Source organism: Mytilus californianus, unplaced genomic scaffold (genome assembly GCF_021869535.1).
Source record: "Mytilus californianus isolate M0D057914Y unplaced genomic scaffold, xbMytCali1.0.p SCAF_5, whole genome shotgun sequence".
NCBI classification, from domain to species: Eukaryota; Metazoa; Mollusca; class Bivalvia; order Mytilida; family Mytilidae; genus Mytilus; species Mytilus californianus.
The window spans coordinates 6,559,130-6,578,971 of record NW_026262701.1 but is presented as its reverse complement, the minus strand read 5'-3'; the positions used below and the strand labels follow the sequence as shown (position 1 = coordinate 6,578,971).

At 34.3% G+C, this 19,842-nt stretch overlaps 1 protein-coding gene across 1 annotated transcript; it reads right to left on the bottom strand.

Annotated features, from left to right (window-relative positions):
- Window positions 1-601: 601 nt before the first annotated feature.
- Window positions 602-8,768, bottom strand: LOC127701801 (reticulocyte-binding protein homolog 2a-like). Its single transcript, XM_052205766.1, has 2 exons — window positions 2,255-8,768; window positions 602-639 (listed from the first exon to the last, which is right to left on the bottom strand). The coding sequence occupies exons 1-2, from the start codon at window positions 8,766-8,768 to the stop codon at window positions 602-604; spliced, it is 6,552 nt and encodes a 2,183-aa protein (XP_052061726.1).
- Between the last annotated feature and the right edge of the window lie 11,074 nt (window positions 8,769-19,842).

Sequence of the window (19,842 nt, the reverse complement as noted above, 5' to 3'; positions counted from 1 at the left end):
GAAGCTAATACACAGTGGTCTAAAAGGAGAGAAAACAAGAATGTGTCCCTAGTACACAGATGCCCCACTTGCACTATCATTTTCTATGTTCAGTGAACCATGAAATTGGGGTCAAAACTCTAATTTGGCATTAAAATTAGAAAGATCATATCATAGGGAACATGTGTACTAAATTTCAAGTTGATTGGACTTCAACTTCATCAAAAACTACCTTGACCAAAAACTTTAACCTGAAGCGGGACAGACGGAAGAACGAACAGACGAACAAACGGACACACAGACCAAAAAACATAATGCCCCTAGGTAGGGCATAAAAAGAGTTAACAATGCAGGATGGGCAATAAACATAAAAGTGATAAAAAAGCTCATGCTGGACTGAGTGAGCTTACGACCTCACATAATCTTTCATTATAAGAGTTCATACATGTAATAAAATATCGTAATGGACTCACCAAGTTCTAAACCTATACAGGATTTCATTATATTAATAGCTCGCCTGTAGATTTCTCGGTTGTTTCTGTGAACTAATGATTTGATATGATGTCCATAATGCCACTTTTCGTCAAATATTTTATTGCAAATTATACAATGGTACTGCTGACTACTGTGCTTTTCCCTTCGATGTCCTAACTTCTCTTCCTGAAAAATAAATCATATACAAAGGAAATCTTTTCATACAGGAACTCTCATAATTGCTTTAAAATTTGATACTTCTTGATTTTTGAAAATTGACAAATCAAAATTCTTGTTTCCATGTTTCCATCTTTAAATTTAAATTTTCACTTATTAACTTAACAATTATACTAAATCTATAGCTATAACTCTGTCAAGGAAAGTTGACCATGGACAAAATTGGTTGTTCTGATGAGTACTTAAGGTTTTAGCATATGTCACAAAAAAATCTGGAGATGGTTAATACTTGAAATGTTTAAAAGCAGACTGAGAAACAAACAAAAAAAGGCAACACAATGTTATTTGTTGCACTATAAGATCAAAGCATTTCAGAAAAAATATTTTCATTCTAAAATTTATGACGTGACTTTTGGTTTCTTTGATGGTAGGTGATCCACTAGCTCCTTCTTCAAGATCATGTATTTTTCAGTTGGTTTTATATGTATGTTTTTAGTTACATCATTTTAATGAACATGCTACTTTCACTTTAATACATTTCTACACATATAAACTTTGAGCATTGGATATGATTGTGACCAACTAGTCATGTATTTTTCACCTTTATTTTCTTTCTTGTGTATGGTGTTATCATACATATACCTGTACACGATTTACTAATATATTCAAAGATTATAAAAGGAGACAATTTTTACCTTATCTGAGAAAAGAAGTCCACATTTAGCACATCTGTATGGGTGATAAATCTTCACATGGTGTTTAAACTGTCTACTTGGAACAGTTTGTTTACAATAGGCACAAATCTTTGTTGCATATAACTTCTTCAGTGCCTCAGCCTTTAGTCGAACAATTTTCTGCTCTGATGGTTCAGTCACTAAGCGAAAACAAACCTTGTTACCATCTGCCATTGTGTTCTTTTTAGATTTTGCTTTTAGAGACTTAGTTTTAGGTGTGGACAGAGACTTTAATGATTTGATAGATGATTTTTTCATAACATTTTTTTTAAGCTTTTGCTTGGTTAAATCTTCCGACTTCTGATTTTTATCCAGTTGTTCTAAATTGTCCTTCTGTTCAGTTAATTCTGATGAAGGACTTTTATTTTCAGTTGATTTGTCTTCTGTAGTGCTATTTTTATTAAGCTTTTTCCTGCATTTTGAAATTTTCTTTTTTTTAACCTCTGGTGGTTTTGTTTTCATTTGGTTTTCATCCTTATTATCAACGATTTCCTCTATGTTCTCTTTTGTTTCATCTTCTCTAAGATCAAACTCAAGTTTTCTTTTTGTCCCTTTACCTTTACTTTTTTTATTTGAAGAATCTGATTTTTTACAACGCAAGGATTTTATACTTTTATTTTCACTAGTTTCTTGAAACTTTGCTACAGTTTCAATTTCTTTTATGCCTGAAGTTTTTTTCTTTTTCAGATTTACATTTTTATTTGGAAGGTTAAGTGTAGGGTTTTTGGAAACTTGCAATGTTCTGTTTCTAGTGATTCTTGGTAATACAATATCTTCATCAACTTTCACATGACCTTTAAACTTTTTCCATTTCTTGATATTTGTTGTAAATTGAGATCTTAGTTCCATAGAATTTTCGCCTAAAGTTTGACCTCTCTTTCTTTTCATACTTCTTGTTATTGAACTATTTACATTTTCAATGTCCAGCTCATCATCATAATTTTGCCTATCATTGCCATGGTGACCAGACTTGTCTCCATCTGCACTCATATCAATTTCACAATTATTTATATTCCTATCTTTATCTTGAACAGATGAGGCTTGACTGGAATATGAACATGTAGATTTAATCAATGTCCCTGTCTTAATACAAAGTTTCTGTGCAGTCTTTGTAACAATGAGTCGTCCTTTAGAAATGTCAATATTCAGTCGTTCTAAAATTGGAATAAGCCATTTTCCTGGAGTTTTTTCTTCAACAACTGGTTTTTCTACCAATGGTATTGTATCACTATCGCTATGTTCTAGATATTCATAAGAAAGAGGACTTGGGGTATCATTTGAAGCTGTAACTGTCTGTCCCCCTGTTGATTCACTCTGCTGCACAGTGGTATCAATAGGAACAGATCTGTCATTTTCAGTAGCTGCTGCAATAAGAATTGGCATAGGATGATTAATGTGTTCTTCTTTTTTACTGCTTTGGAGATTTTGTTCTTGCTTATTACTTTTAAGATTTTCTTCATGCTTGTCTTTTTCGTGCCTTTCATGAATTTGTTCACACTTGTCCTTTTGATCACCTTCAAGATTTTGCTCTTGCTTGCCCTGTTTATCACCCTCAAGATATCGTTCTTGTTTGTCCTTTTTAACATCTGCAAGGCTTGGTTCTTGCTTGTTCTTTTTATCACCTTCAAAATTTGGTTCTTGTTTTTCCTTTTTATCATCTTCAAGATTTGGTTCTTGCTTTTCCTTTTGATCATTTTCGAGATTTGGTTCTTGCTTTTCTTTTTTATCATCTTCAAGATTTGGTTCTTGCTTGTCATTTTCATCACCTTCAAGATTTGGTTCTTGCTTGCCTTTTTTATCATATTGAACATTTTCCCTCTGTTTGTTTTTTCCTTTAACTTGTCCATTCTTTCCACTTTTATCATCATTTAACATTTTATCTCTAACATCTTCCAATAAATTACTTATGCGTTGGTCAATTTTATTTTCTAGTTCACTGGTCTGTATGATTTCACCACTGCTGTGGTTAGTATTGTCAGATTTAAACTCACATGAGCTGTTCAGTATAGTCCCGTTTTCAGAAGAAACTGCCAAGTCTGTGTTGTACAATGTCTGGGTCTCTACACTCTTATGACCTTCTCCTAAAGTTAAAAGGCCTGTCAATGCTTCTGATTCCTCTGGAGATATGTCTGGTCTTTTTAGTGGGAGGTCTTTCTGTTTATAAACTCCTGATGAAAGTTCTTTCTGTTTGCTTGATAACACTTCCATAGAAATTTCAGGTCTTTTCAAAGAACATTTTGACTGTTCACTAACTGGCATTTCAACAAAAGAGTAATCAAACTTTTCTTCTTCCTGTTTTTCAATATCTTCTACCAAAATTTTTCTGTCTTTAGAACCATTGTTTACTTTTTTATCCAATTCTGTATTTTTTGTCTTTGGCTCAAAATGATCTTTTGTTTCATCAATACTATCACAATTTTCATCATTTTCTTCCTGCTCTTTCTCTAAACTGATAATTTCTTTTTGTGACTTTAAATTGTCCAAAATTATTTTTTGTTTCTCTTTTAATTCTTTGACCTTCGAAGGCTTGCAATATCTCTTCTTCTTCACATTGGTTGCATGTACAATATCTTTTTCAACAGAACTTGGTTTCTCTTGCTTTTTCTTTCTAGCCTCCCCTTGTTCAACATCTTTACCCATGTTAGAAGACTTTTGCCTGGTTCGTATTGAAGAATTTGAGAAACAATCTATAATTTTCTCATTATTATCTTTAATTTTTCCACTACATAAAAAGTTCATTGCTTCCTGGAACAGTTGATTTTCTGTTGGAGAAAAACGTTTATTGATTCTCGTTTTCTTAGTTGACAGAGCAGAACTACTAGCAGAATCTATCACTTTGTTTTTCAATAAACTAGACAATTTTGTTGTTCCTTGAGTTGATATCAAGTTATCTCCCATGCCTTCAACTTTTTCTAAATTATCTGATTTAGTCTCAATATTTGATATCATATCTTTTCTTTGATATTTTTCCTTCTTATTATCAGTTTCCTGATGAAAGTTTGCTTCTTTTTGCTGTAATACATTTTCATTGCTTTGGATCTTACAACTTACTGAACTATCCGTTTTAGAATTTGTGGCTTGATTGTCTACAGAGTTATCTTTCATAAGAGGAGTTTCTCTTTGTAATAAATGTTCCCGGTTTTCATTCTTTGTGTATTTAGTCACTTCTGTACTTGACCTGTCAATCAAATTGTGATCAGTAATATTAACATCCTGAATATTTCCACTACTTTCAGGATTAGACTCACTTTGTAAACTTTTCTTTGAATAAGTGGACTTGCCCACAGCACTGTCTGTATTATCCTCATTTTGGTCACTTTCTCCTGGTACCGCATCACTGTAGCTGCCTGGTACCCTATCACTGTAGTTGTCCTTACTGCTATCATCTTCAGACTTTTCAAACTCCCCCAATGACCAATCACATTCTTCATCAGAAACTGGAATGGAATTTAAATCTGACAGTGTATCGTCCAATGAAATAGCCAGTGTTGATTTTATCTGATGAGGTTTCATAATATCTTTCGCATAGTGACTGTCCAATGGAATAATCAGTGGTGATTCCCTGTGATCAGTTTCTATATCGTCTTCTTCGCTGTAATCGTTTTCAGGAGAAGCTATAGAAGCTTGCAATATATCATGATGGTTAGCTTTGTTCTCATTTAATTCCAAGTCCATCTTGTCTAAAAATTCTTCGCGAATTGTTGGTTTTGAGATTTCATCCAGATATCTTATAACCCATGGTCTTAGAATCTCAGTATTGTCATGATTGTATTTCTCATCACAAAGCTTTCTCATGTGTTTATTTGTGGCAACAATGTCAGGCTCATTTTCTAGTCTTTTGGGAGAGTTGTTGTTGTTCTCATCTTTGTCTGCATCATCTTCGTAGGCATAGCAACCAAGAGGTAAAGCCAGAGGACAATATCCTAGTTCTAAGAAACTGAAATCTTTACCAGTGGATTGAACTTTTGTTGACTTTTTTTTAGGTGATGGGGTCTTACAAGTGATTTTACCTTCTAGACCTGTTCTATCAGATATATTGTTGGAACCTTTCCTGTAACAACTTGTATCCTTGTTACTTGAAGCTGAATTATTCTGTGAAGTGTCCCCTTGTGAAATTAAACATTGAGCTTCAAATTTCTTCTGTCCATCTTCATGTTTTTCTTTAACAGACTCTCCAGCTTTCTTTTCTGGCAAATATTCATCTTCAGAATTTTCTGTACTGGAAAGAAGACAATATTCACCAGAATTTGTGATTGTTTTTCCTTGTTTATGACATCCTTTATCGGAAAAACTAGTTTCATTATCCAGTTTATCACATTGGTCAACTATCAATTGTGATTTTTGTTGAGCTAACATGTCTTTTGAACAAGCCTTAAACTCTTCTAGACGTTGGATTTGCTTTTCCACATTGATGCTGGTGACTGATGGATATTTATCATTCAGCCTCTCCTGAGTATGAAAAGAGTCAGATCTTTCAGTAATTTTGTCAGTATGAAGTGACTTAGATTCTTCATTTAATTTGCCTGGAGTCTGAGAGGAGTAAGATTTTTCAAGCAAGTCAGATTTTTTCCTGTGTTCATCCAGGTATTTATTTTTATCCATGAGATTATCGTTTTCAATGAAATCACTATCAACACACCTAGTCCTCTTTTTCATGCTGCCAGTTTCAAATACACACGTAAAAATATTTCTATCATTAGCAATTGAATTGCACGACAAAGGTTTATCATTGGACTTCGTTGTTTCAAGAGAGGCAAGCTTTTCATTTGTTACTTTTGTATTTTTTACAGTTTTACTCAGAACAGGACTTGTCTTTGATTTTGAAAAGTTTGAACTTCCTTGACAGTTTATGTCTTTATCTTCTCTTCCATTTTGGGAATTTTCTTTGTTGGTGTCGATTGATTTGGCATGGTTCCTTGTCTCGTCAACCTGTTTGCTCTCAGATTTGTTTGGTTTAATCTGCTGATTCTCCGTTTTTCTGACATGCTTGTGCTCAATTTTGCTTACTTTATTAGGCTGGTTCCCTGATTGTCTAACAAGTTTGTAATCATCCTGGTTTGCTGAAATGGTTTTGTTCAACTTTTGTCCTGCAAGTTTGTTGTCATCCTTGCTCGCTTTATCAATTTGGTTCCCAGCTTCTGGAATGATCTTTTCCTCAAAGTGTTTATTTCTCCTAAGGTCAAACATAACTTTAACAACATCTACAAGAGCCTGTATAAATCCTGTATCCTTTGAGGATACCTCTTTTCTGTCTAACCTTGAGTTCTCAGAACTTCTTTTATTTTCTGCACATGGATTTTTTGTTGGACATTCTGGGTTAATACTTTGTAACTTATCAAGACTTAGATTACAATCCACATTCTTTCTATCACGAAGCAGAGGTGTGCTTTGGGAGTAACTATGGTCATTTGCTGTACATATTTCAGTATTTTGATCAAAGCTGTTTGCATTTAGTGAGTCATTACTTATGGTAGAATTCTGTTTACGTGCCTCAAGGCGTGGATCACGATTCTTTGTATTTGAGGCGTGGATATTTATGCTTCTGCCAAAATTCTGTGATTTCAATTGTTGGTGTGCCTGCAGGAATGGATCACCAGTATTTGTTAGCTGTGAATCAGAGGTTTTAGATTTACACAAATTCTGTTTTTGTGCCTCAAGGCGTGGATCACAATTCTTTGAATTTGAGGAGTGGATATTTATGCTTCTGCCAGAATTCAGTGTTTTCAATTGTTGATGTGCCTGGAGGTATGGATCGTCAGTATTTGTTTTCTGTGAATCAGAGGTTTTAGTTTTACACAAATTCTGTTTTTGCCATTGTTCTAAAGCCAGATTATAAGATGCCTCTGCACTTTGTTCTGTTTGAGTCCTAACTTTAACTTCACTTGAACATTCTGATGAGGACTTTACATTAACCTGCTGCTGAACAGTTGCTTTTTTTATGTTTTCAATTTCTATTGCTTTCCTAGTAACAAGTTTAGCATTTTCTACAAGAATTTTGCGTTCTACAGTTGGAACATTGGATGAACTAGGGAAGTTCTTTTTCTCTAATGGTTCTTTTTCAGGAATATTTCTTTTATTTGCATTCATACATTGAACAGTTTTACCAGCTGAACTGGTATGGCATTTTATATTTGATTCAGTTTTATCAGTAACACTTCCAAATTGTTTACTTTTATTAATTGTCTGTAATTTTTTGTCAGATTCTTGAACTTCAGTAATTGCAGAGCCTTCAATTCTAAAATTCTTTTTATTTTTGGCAGACTCGATTTGAACTTTCTCACTTTCTTTTTCCCTGTCTATAATATCTTTTAGTGCTAACTGTAACAATGTAGACTCTTTGACCAATTTGGACTTTACCTCACGATTCAATGATGAATGTTGTTCAATTTTAGCCTTCAGATGTTGGTTGACCAGTTTGGATTCTACATCATGATTCCATGACGACTGTTTTTCTGACCTATCTGTATTAACAATGTGATTGCTATTAGAATTTCTGGCTATTCTCAATGTATTAACATATGGATTCCTCTGATAAGGGCATACATTTGAATTTTGAAATCTTTGATCTTCACATGGATAGGAATGATTTGTTTGTAGAACTTTCAGTCTTTCAGCAGAGCAATCTCTTTGACAGTTTGTGTAATATGCTGCATTAACATGATTCTCATCTTCATATGAAAAATTGTCTGCGTTCTTACGACTGTAGGAATGATCATCTAAGCCATTAAAACTTTGATCATTTTCTATAGAATTATTGTTGATGAAATCAGACAGAGCCACACGAGACTGGGACATGGTCTGTCTTGCCTGCAGTTCTTGTCCAATACTTTCATTCATGCCTTGATTGTTTAACCTATCATTACATTCAAACTCTTGTACAAGTTGCTGCTTCCCACACACGACATTGTTGTCTTTGAATGAATTGGCCTGTCGATTATTTATTGTGTTCCTAGGCAACATGTTATTTTGCATATAGTTTTCATAATTCTCCTCATTATCAATCATGACATGTTGATTAGAATTTCCAGTGCTACTTGAGTCAAGTCTTTGATGCATAAGTCTTCTTTGAGCCATTGTTCTAAAGCCACTAGGATGATTACTAATGGATGATCTCCGAGGGGATGGAAACATATAATAGAATTCCTGAGTCTGACAAAGCATCCTACGACATCTAATAATCTGTGCACTTGCACTGCATCCTTGACCTTGGTTCTGCATTATATTAATATTGGTACTGTGGCCTTGACCTAGGTCCATGTTAGTATTTCCAGTCTGTTTATACAGCAGTGGAGTAGTACAATTCTGTTGATTCTGAGCATTCAATATCTGGAACCTGTTCTGTTGTAAAAGTAAATGTGGTGGCTCAGGACATTCTCTTCTGTCAAAACCTCTCGGTCTGTACATCATCTACAACGAAACAGTGAGAACTAAATGTTTGGTGAAAAATATTGCTCCAATGTTTCACTTAAAATAAGGTATTATTTATAATCTAGAAATGTAACTATTTTTAAATTTAAAACTAGATGTTCTGGTTCAACAGGAGTGATCCTGCCTGCAGTTAGTCAACTACAACGAATAACAAATGAGGCTTGTATAAACTCATCATTATACACAATGTACAAAAATTCACATCCAAATCTGTCATGTCTGTAGGCATGACAAAAAAAAAGTCTTGAAATGTACTTTATTTATGAAAGGGCTATAATTGGTCTACTGAAACGAAGAGCCAACACCACCTGTAAGTCATTATTAACCTCTGCTGTACTAAAATTAAATTCAATTTCCGTAGACCTAAAGAAAAAAATCTGGAAAACTTAGATTTGAGATTGAGGGAAAGAAGGAATGTCACTGAATTACATAGTTACACTGTATCAGCATGATCAGTGAAAGAAGCATTAATCTGTCTTCTTCAATTTACCTTCTTATCAACTTAAATTTCTGTGATAAAAATCCATTACAATCGAACCACAAAAATGGAAAAAAGTATGTGGGCCACAGTGTTCAATGAAAGTGCATCTCTGGGATGTCTCACTGCTTGCATCAAACACAGCAGGTTAATAATTGATATCCTGGTAAATTTTTCCAAGTTGCAAAATAAGTTCAAAGTTGAAAACAATACTGATAAATATGGCCCAGAATAGATCTGAATATGCAGATTGAAGATTGGAATACTATTTACCGGGTACTCTATGCCTTTTATTATAACCAGAAGTTCATTTTTACAAAATTTCCATTTCAAGATTGTTCATAGGATTCTACCATGTAATTCATTTTTATTGAAATGTAAATTAAAAGAAACTGAACAATGTACTTTTTGTTCAGAAATCAGAGAAAGAATTTTTCACACTTTTTGGATATGTAATGTTGTCCAAAATTTTTCACTATCCATCATGTCCATGATAGACTCGATTAGAAATTATGACATTTTCTTGCCCTTTAGCTCAAACAAAGTCATATTAGGTGTGTCTGAGATTTTGATAACAGTAAAACCATAAATAATATTTTGTTGCTATTTAAATACTATATGTACAAATGTAGATGTAAGAGCATATTGCCAACAAGATATGGCATGTAAAAATATAACATATATATATATAAAATATTGGATTAATATAGAGTAAATTGAGAATGTGTGCATGGGACACAGATGATGCCCCCGCTTGCATATAACGTTAATAAAGAGCTACGCCATGAGTGCATGATATGCCCGTCGATTTTTCAACAAATAAAGTGCCATAACTCCTCAATGTCATATCAGAAATTTATAAAAAAAAAAAACTAAAGGGAGCTTGTTTTAATAGATATAAACCATGTAAACCCGTCATCAAAGTTTGATGAAAAACAGCTCAAAGCATTTTTGAGTTAGTCCAAAAACGGGAAAATCCCCCCTGTTTTTATGAATAAAATCCCATAACTCAGAAAGGTAAAATTTAAAATTTATAAAAAGCGAAAGGGAGCTTACTTATATAGATATAAATAATTTACAAAAGTTTCATGAAAATTAGTAAAAGCAGTTTTGAGTTGATGATTTCTTATGGAATGGAAAACCAGACAGAATTAAGCGTAACACACTTATTGGTGATATTTCATAAGGTGGAATTAATATGGTACATCTTCATTCCTTTAATATCTATTTGAAAATTAGTCGGATAAAAAGACTGCTGTCAAACCCTAGTGGTGGCTGGCAGCAGTTGTTATTGGCAGACCTTATACAGTATAGGGGTGATAGGGGTTTACATCTTCTGAAAGAAAGACTGATTGAGATTTCTAAAAGATGTAAAAATTCTTTCTCTGTCAGTGACATTTTATCTATAGATATTTTGAACTTTTCTTCTTTGGATGATTTTCCATATTACATTCAATCTAAAAAGGGAGGTGTGCAGTCAGTGAGTGACCTTATTAATCATGAAAATATGAATTTTTATAAATTTGAGCAATTTCAAGAACTAGAGGCTCTCAAGAGCCTGTGTCGCTCACCTGATTCTACTTTGGTTTTGGAAATCATGTAAAAATAGATTAAAATCATAACAGATACCATAATAATGAGTGAGGCCAAATTTGGTTTAATATTGGTCCTGTAATTTAATAAAAAATCCTGGTGGCCATCTTGAACAGTAAATCGGCAACAAAGTAGCAACACTTAATCAGCACCTCATAAGAAACATTTATCCCATGTTTTGGTTTCATTCCATTCAGTGCACCTCTAGAAGAAGCATTTGTATGTATTTCCCATAGGGTCTTATGTTAAAGGAAGTCCCCCCATTGGCGGCCATCATGGATGAAGGATCAGCTTCAAAGTAACAAAACTTGGTCAGCACCTCATAAGGAACATTCATGCCATGTTTGGTTTCAATCCATTCAGTATGTGGTTCTCTAAAAGAAGACATTTGTATGTATTGTCCATAGGGTCCTTTGTTAAACATTGTCCACATCTGGTAGCCATCATGGATGAGGGATCAGCTTCAAAGTAACAACACTTGGTCAGCACCTCAAAAGGAACATGCATGCCATGTTTGGTTTCATTCCTTTCAATGGTTCTCTAAAAGAAAACATTTGTACGTATTTCTCATAGGGTCCTATGTTAAACTAAGTCCTCCGCTGGCGGCCATCTTAGATTATGGATCGGCTTCATAGTAATAACACTTGGTCAGCACCTCATAAGGAACATTCATGCCATGTTTGGTTTCATTGCATTCAGTGGTTCTCTAAAAGAAGACATTTGTATGTATTTCCCATAGGGTCCTATGTTAAACTAAGTCCCCCGCTGGCTGCCATCTTGGATGATGGATCAGCTTCAAAGTAACAACACTTGGTCAGCACCTCATAAGGAACATTCTTGCCATGTTTGGTTTCATTCCATTCAGTGGTTCTCTAGTAGAAGTTCAAAATGTAAAAAGTTAACGCCGACGCCGGACGCCAAGTGATGAGAAGACGTTTGTATGTATTTCCCATAGGGTCCCATGTTAAACTAAGTCCCCTGCAGGCGGCCATCTTGGATTATGGATCGGCTTCAAAGTAACAACACTCGGTCAGCACCTCATAAGAAACATTCATGCCATGTTTGGTTTCATTCCATTTAGTGGTTCTCTAAAAGAAGACATTTGTATGTATTTCCCATAGGGTCCAATGTTAAACTAAGTCCCCCGCTGGCGGCCATCTTGGATGATGGATCCGCTACAAAGTAACAACACTTGGTCAGCACCTCATAAGGAACATTCATGCCATGTTTGGTTTCATTCCATTCAGTGGTTCTCTAGTAGAAGTTCAAAATGTAAAAAGTTAACGCCGACGCCGGACGCCAAGTGATGAGAAAAGCTCACTTGGCCCTTTGGGCCAGGTGAGCTTAAAAGTACAAACCAACAATTTAACAAATATTATGGTCTGATTTCAAAAATCCCTAACAGTTATGAAAGAAGAGTGCACATGCTGAAATGTCTCGCCTGCTTTACTGATCATTGATTTTATGTTGATAGTCCTAAATATAAAGCTTTACTACAACTATCACGTAAACTTAACCAAGATCAGATAAACCAAACCGGAAATACATGTACACCCTACAATCATTCCATACACAAAATATAGTTGACCTATTGCTTATAGTTTAAGAAAAACACTAAAACACAAAAACTTAACACTGAGCGATGAACAGTGAAAATGAGGTCAAAGTCAAATAAAAACGACCAGATTGACATGTACATCGTAAAATATTTCCATACACCAAATATAGTTGACCTATTGCATATAGTATTAGACAAAAAGACCAAAACACAAAAACTTAACTTTAACCACTGAACCATGAAAATGAGGTCAAGGTCAGATGACACCTGTCAGTTGCACATGTACACCTTACAATCATTCCACACACCAAATATAGTAGACCTATTGCTTAAAGTGTCTGATATATGGACTTGACCACGAAAACTTAACCTTGTTCACTGATCCATGAAATGAGGTAGAGGTTAACTGAAAACTGTCTGACAGGCATGAGGACCTTGCAAGGTACGCACATACCAAATAAAGCTATCCTATTACTCATAATAAGAGAGAAATTAACATTACAAAAAATCTTAACGTTTTTTTGAAGTAGTCACTGAACCATGAAAATGAGGTCAAGGACAATGGACATATGACAGAGAGAAACTTCAAATCATAAGGCATCTATATACAAAGTATGAAGCATCCAAGTCTTCTACCTTCTGAAATATTAAGCTTTTAAGAAGTTATTTAACGCCACTGCCACATCACTATCCCTATGTCGAGCTTTCTGCGACAGAAGTCGACGAGAACTGTCTAAATCATGATTTGGATAAGTCTAACACTGGTGATACTTTCTTAAAGAAAATCATGTGTAATGTGAAAGCCAAATTTGTATATAAAAACTTAGTAGATGATGTTATTCAACTTCCAACAATCAAATGTTTGAACTGTTGGTTATTGATTCAACAGAATGGTCAGAATATTTCATGGTAACAAAAAAGTTTTGTAGAGATGCTTATTTAAGAACCTTTCAATACAAATTTTTGCATAGAATTATAGCAACTAATACCTTTTTGTACAAAATTAAATAAAAAGATACCAAGTTATGTACTTTTTGTAAACTTGGAGAAGAAACCTTTGAACACCTTTTTTTGAATGCCCAATAATTTTTCAATTGTGGCAGTCTTTTTCAAATATTGTGAAACTCTTTTTATAAACTTTGTTCTAAACAAAGAGAATGCGCTTCTTGGTTGCAAACATGAAAGTTTATTATTGAATCTGTTAGTCATAATTACAAAGAATTATATATATTAATGTAAAATTAAATGGAACAAATCCAAATATGGTTGAGTTAAAGAATAGAATAAAGAATAACCAATTTCTTGAGAGAGAGAGAGAGAGAGAGAGAGAGAGAGAGAGAGAGAGAGAGAGAGAGAGAGAGAGAGAGAGAGAGGAGAGAGGAGAGAGAGAGAGAAAACAAAAGATAAATCTGAGGTGGAAGAAGATGCATAAAAGGTAACTTGAATTACAATAAAAGCAGCCCCCACCAACCCAGCCTGCTTTGTCCCTTTATTGCTTTCGACGTATTTTTTTCTTCCAAAAATAATAATACTCATAACTCACCCAAAACTCACTATACTTAACATAAAAATCTGCAAATACTGTTGATTCAAATTAAATTTTCTATAACTAAATTCCATACATTCGTCTCAGCATGGTCAACTTGATGCAATGCAATTTCGCCAAGCAATTATAACAGTAATTGATTTGGTTTCACTTGAAAGTTTTCTGTCAAAGGCAGATTGTTAACTTTAATAAACTGTTATCACAGAGATATGTCTCGCCTTTTTGTAATTTTGATAATGCAAATGTTGAAATTAAAATAGCAATACTTTTACATGTAAGTTATGCAAATATTCAAAGTCGATGAACCATGACTGAAGGTACATGGCTAAAAAATCTCCATGGAAATGAGATGTGCCAATGCTAATACAACTGCATACCAAATACCATTGACTTATTATAAGTCGTTCCCTTTAAACAAACATAAACACAAACATTAACTTGTAAACTATGTAAAAGTTTCAAAGTCAATGAACCATGATCAGGGATGGGGCTATATAATCTCCATGGAAACGATACTTGCCAATAAATTTGCATACCAAATATCATTGACTTAACATTAGCAGTTCATCTTAAACTGATCTAATCACAAACTAATACATGTAAACTAAGCAAAAGTTTCAAGGTAAATAGGCCATGACTGAGGGGGCGGGGCAAAATATTCTCCGTGGAAATGAGATGTGCTAATGCTTATACAAATGAACACCAATTAACATTGGCCTACCACTAATGGTTCCCCTTGAATTGACCTAATCAAAAACTAATACATGTTAACTTAGCAAAATTTTCAAAGTCTATAGACCATGACTAAGGGGGCGGAGCCAAATAATCTCCATGGAAATGAGATATGCCAATGCTTATACAACTGCATACCAAATATCATTGACCTACCACTAGTGGTTCCCCATAAATTGACCTAATCACAAACTAATACATGTAAACTATGTAAAGTTTCAAAGTCAATAGACCTTGACTGAGGGGGCGGGGCCAAATAATCTCCATGGTAATGAGATGTGCCAATGCTAATACAACTGCATACCAAATATCATTGACCTACCACTAGTGGTTCACCATGAACTAGACCTAATCACAAACTAATACATTGTTGACACCGTCGCCGACACCGGAAACAGCATACCTATGTCTTGCTTTTTGACTCCGTCAAGGCGAGACAAAAACATGAGGCTCTCAAGAGCCTGAATCACTCACTTGTATTTCAGAGGAGAAGATTTTTAAATGTTAGCAAATTTGATGAACAAATTGTGTAAAATTGTCTTTAAAGGGCAATAACTCCTTTTAAAGGGGTCAATTGACAATTATGGTCATATTTACTTTTTTGTAGATCTTACTTTGCTGAACATTATTGCTGCTTACAGTTTATATATATCTATAATAATATTCAAAATAATAACAAAAAACTGCAAAATTTTGTTAAAACTACCAATTCGGTGGCAGCAACCCAACAATGGGTTGTTCGATTCGTCTGAAAATTTCAGAGCTGATAGATCTTGACCAATTGAACAATTTTATCCCTGTCACATTTGCTCTAAAAGATTTAGTTTTTGAGAAATAAGCCAAAAACTGCATTTGACCCTTATGTTCTATTTTTAGCCATGGCGGCCATGTTTGTCAATGGATACAAACTTCGGATACAATTTATAAACAAGATACCCTAAGGAACATTTAGTTAAAGTTTGAAGGTATTTGGCCAAGTAGTTTCAGAGGAGAAGATTTTTTAAATAGTTAACGACGACAGACAACGGACGCCAAGTGATGGCATAAGCTCACATGGGGCCAAAGGGCCCCAGTGAGCTAAAAACTGGCCACCAAGATTTTAGTCAACTTTGCTTAAACTAGGGCTTTTCATTATAAACATATATTGAAAAATTCTAAATATATCCAATGCAGATTTGTGTCAGGCCAAGGATTGACTGGTCATGTCAGGTGATGACCTTGCTATGTTATAGCGATAATTTAGAGTCAAGTGCACATGTGAATCTGCTGGTGTTTTACACATCAAACGATGCACAGTCAGTTGACAGAATCATGTGTGCACTTGACTCTTTTAGCATTTCAAACCCGTTCATTTAAAGTGCTTGACCCATATATATCATATTTGTTTTTCGTCTAATATTTTTACACAAAAGTATGAGGGTAGGAATGGCATTTTCCGTCAGGAGTCACACAGCCCTTTTCTGAAATTTTTCATGAAAATAAAACTATTGACTGCAACGAATTACTGGTTCTGTACTCGAGCCTCGATAATGTGTGTACCTTAATGACGAATAACGGTAAAGAGCTGGACTATTCAGTTGTTAAATCCCGTTTTTTATCACTTCTAAAACTTTGAAACGTATTAAGGTAATAAAGGCAATCATTGGGGACATTCCGACAATGACCGACATGAAAACTACATACTCGAAATGGAATCCGTCAACAGACATTAGTTTGTACATTGATATTTCTGTCAACAGACGGTGCGTCGTTTGATGTGTAAAACACCAGCAGATTCATGTGTGCGCTTGACTCTTTATTATCGCAATAACATACTTAAATATTCTAACTTTCGCTTTAAAAAACACATGTTGTCTAAAAGTGGAATATGACTTAATTGATTGCTTTAAAGATCTGAACGCAGACGGAACAACTAAATCCGTGTATTTTTTAAAGCATCATTGATTTGAAGTCGTACTCTCCACGTATAAACTTGATTTTAACTCAAGATAGATTGTATGAATATATGGCAATTCTGTTTATCATTATTTTGAAACTTTCCGATGCACAATTAAATTTCCCGTTTGTGCACATGTGCAGATACGTTACCAAAGTGGTTCTGAATTTCAATGAATTTATACCATATAAATATCCGAATAAGTTTATTAAACTTTAATACCCATAGTATTATTATTTTTTAATAATTGCAAGGACATATAAAACGTCCTTGATAAAAGCAGTCAATATAATACTTCCACGATATAAGTAAGGAGAAGGAACCCAGGGTGAATGTACTCTATGGGGACGAACTCAGGGTGAACCGACCCGATACCAAATGAATGCATGCGTACTACAAACCCTACTTTAAAGACATCCAGTTACAAGTAAATAAATAACGTTCATGTAAGATGAGATGAAATCTAATAATTTACATAAATAAAAGGGTTGATATCAATACATTAAAACATGAGAAATTATAACACTAACGATAGTGATCGTTTTTCAACCTAACTAATAAATTAAATGATGCAGATTAGATCATGTGTAAACATGGTAAACATCGGTGTCAAGATATGGCACGGAGGTTGTTATGAAATTGTAAAGCACAGAAAGGGATACAGCATACATCCTGGTGATGGTTCAATGATTTTACAGCCGGCAGTAAAGGCTTTCAGAAGACTTGAAGTCTTCTTCCACCAAAAAAAACAAGAATGTGTCCATAGTACACGGATGCCCCACTCGCACTATCATTTTCTATGTTCAGTGGACGGTGAAATAGGGATCAAAACTCTAATTTGGCATTAAAATTAGGAAAGATCATATCATTGGGAACATGTGTACTAAGTTTCAAGTTGATTGGACTTCAACTTCATCAAAAACAAGCATTCTGAGAGTAATGCATGGCAATACATAGTCCCTTACCAGTTAAAAATTCATTGTACTGGAAAAAATTGATCTTTAACTTGTCATGGTGTAAACTATATAACAAATATCAAGTCAATCTCTTCCAAGCATGATGCAAAAAAAGTGTGGAAAACTGATTATTCAAGTGATTTTTCAGAGTACAAGGACCATAACTCTGCACAAAATCATCAGACTGGAACAAAATTTGAATTTGATATGTAACTTGTCATCATAAAACTATATACCAATTTTCAAATAAATATCTTCAAGCATGACAAAAAAAAGTGAGGAAAACTGATTATTTGAGTGAATTTTCTAAGTCAAAGGACCATAACTCTGCACAAAATCATCAAACCGGAACAAAATTTGAATTTAATCTATAACTTGTCATGATAAAAGCATATACCAAATATCAAATCAATATCTTCAAGCAGGAAGAAAAAAAGTGTGGAAAACTGATTTGCCGGACTGACGGATGGACAGACAGACAGACGAGGTGCAAACCTAAAGTCTCCCTCGACTTCGTCGGTAGGGGACTAAGTACCTTGACCAAAAACTTTAACCTGAAGCAGGACAAACGGACAAACGAACTAACGGATGCACAGACCAAAAAACAAAATGCCCCTAGGTGGGGCATAAAAAAGTTTTGAGTTGTTGTCCAACATGTTGACAGACTACGGTATACCATAATACGTCCTGTATACAGGCGTATAAAAAGGGACATAACCCAAGAAGGGTAAAAGTGACGCCACCCAAATTCGAAATTGATCAGAGTTTTATTGTACTTCCGGTTCCGGTTGAGGAACATGTGTACTTTTAATAATAGGCAAACTATGATATTAAACAATTCCTAAATACTGTAAATTCAGAAATTATTGCGAGGTTCTTATTAATGCGAATAATGCGACTCCATGAGTATCGCAATAATAAGAACTCGCATTCTGACATCTGATACACATATCTGTATGCAGATGTTTCTGAAATCGCAATAATTAATCTCGCATTTTTGTTCTTTCCTCAAAAATCGCAATAATAAATGCACGCAATAATTTCTGAATTTACAGTAAAAAGGACAAAGGTCAGGGAATAGTTCCAAGTGCACATTTTGTGCTATATCTATATTACATCCATCACAACAGTCAACTATGGCCGTTGCGCCCGTTATCTACATTTTTTTACCAGAAACTTGTCACGTCACTGTAAAAACTAACAATAATATGGCGTCTATTTTTGACGATCTACCTAAAATTGCCGTTGAGAACGTTACTCAATCCAACCTTTGGATGCCCGACACTGAATTTATAAAGTATAAGTTGCCTGATCAACCAAATCCGCCAACAGGCATTGCTATATAGGCACCTTTTGAGAAACTTGATCACGAGTTGTACAGGCCAGCTGCGCGTATGGTAGCATTCCGAGTTGAATCAAAAGATCGGTTTCTGCTTTGGATAAAAACTTTTGCCTTTCGATACCACTCTCAATTTGGGGCTTTGGACAATTATACTTGCAAATGGACTGACAAAGAAAATACAAAAGAGGGCATAATTGGAGAAATATTTATACAACTTTTTAAAGGCACTGAAGATGAAATAAATACTGACTCAAACAAATTACTTACTTTTCATTTATATCCAACAACCTTTCTCATAACAGTTCAAGGAACACATTATTTATCATGGGCAAAAACAGAGTTCCAATATCTTCAATCAATACTAGACAATCATTTTAAATTAGACAATACAGTCACAAATTGTGAACACAATAGTCTTCTTGATTCATCAAACACAGAATATAATGACTTCATAATTCAATTGGACAAAAGTGAGACAAAACCTATGAAAATGTCAACCCCTAGAATTGTAACACCAAAAACACATGCTACTGTGATAAATAAACAATCTGAAGAAAATACTCTTGCATCATTGCAACTATTAGAGAGCAAAATATGTGAAGTGTCAAACACCTGTGCAGGCTTAAAAGATGACAACCCTATAGATAACAATAACTACAATAACAAAATATCAGAACTTAATCAAAATCTGAATGACCTAAAAGAAAATCAACAAAAATTAGAAAAAGAGCTTCATGGTCTTGTGTTATAATCTAATTAAACGAAGAAACAATATGTAAGTACAGCAGTCCTTGACAAGAAACTTGTAGACTTTGAAAAGTCAATTTTGACAAAAATAAATTTACAAAGAAACGAAGTTACTAACACTGCCACGTTGAAGGAAAATTCTGAATTAAAGAAAGCGTTGAC

Excerpts from the sequence above, each read along its gene's own strand:
- LOC127701801 (XM_052205766.1), bottom strand. The coding sequence starts at position 8,768 with ATGTACAGACCGAGAGGTTTTGACAGAAGAGAATGTCCTGAGCCACCA. Across the intron at positions 640-2,254 it reads AAATAGTTCAATAACAAGAA|GAAGAGAAGTTAGGACATCG; the intron begins GTATGAAAAGAA and ends TTTATTTTTCAG.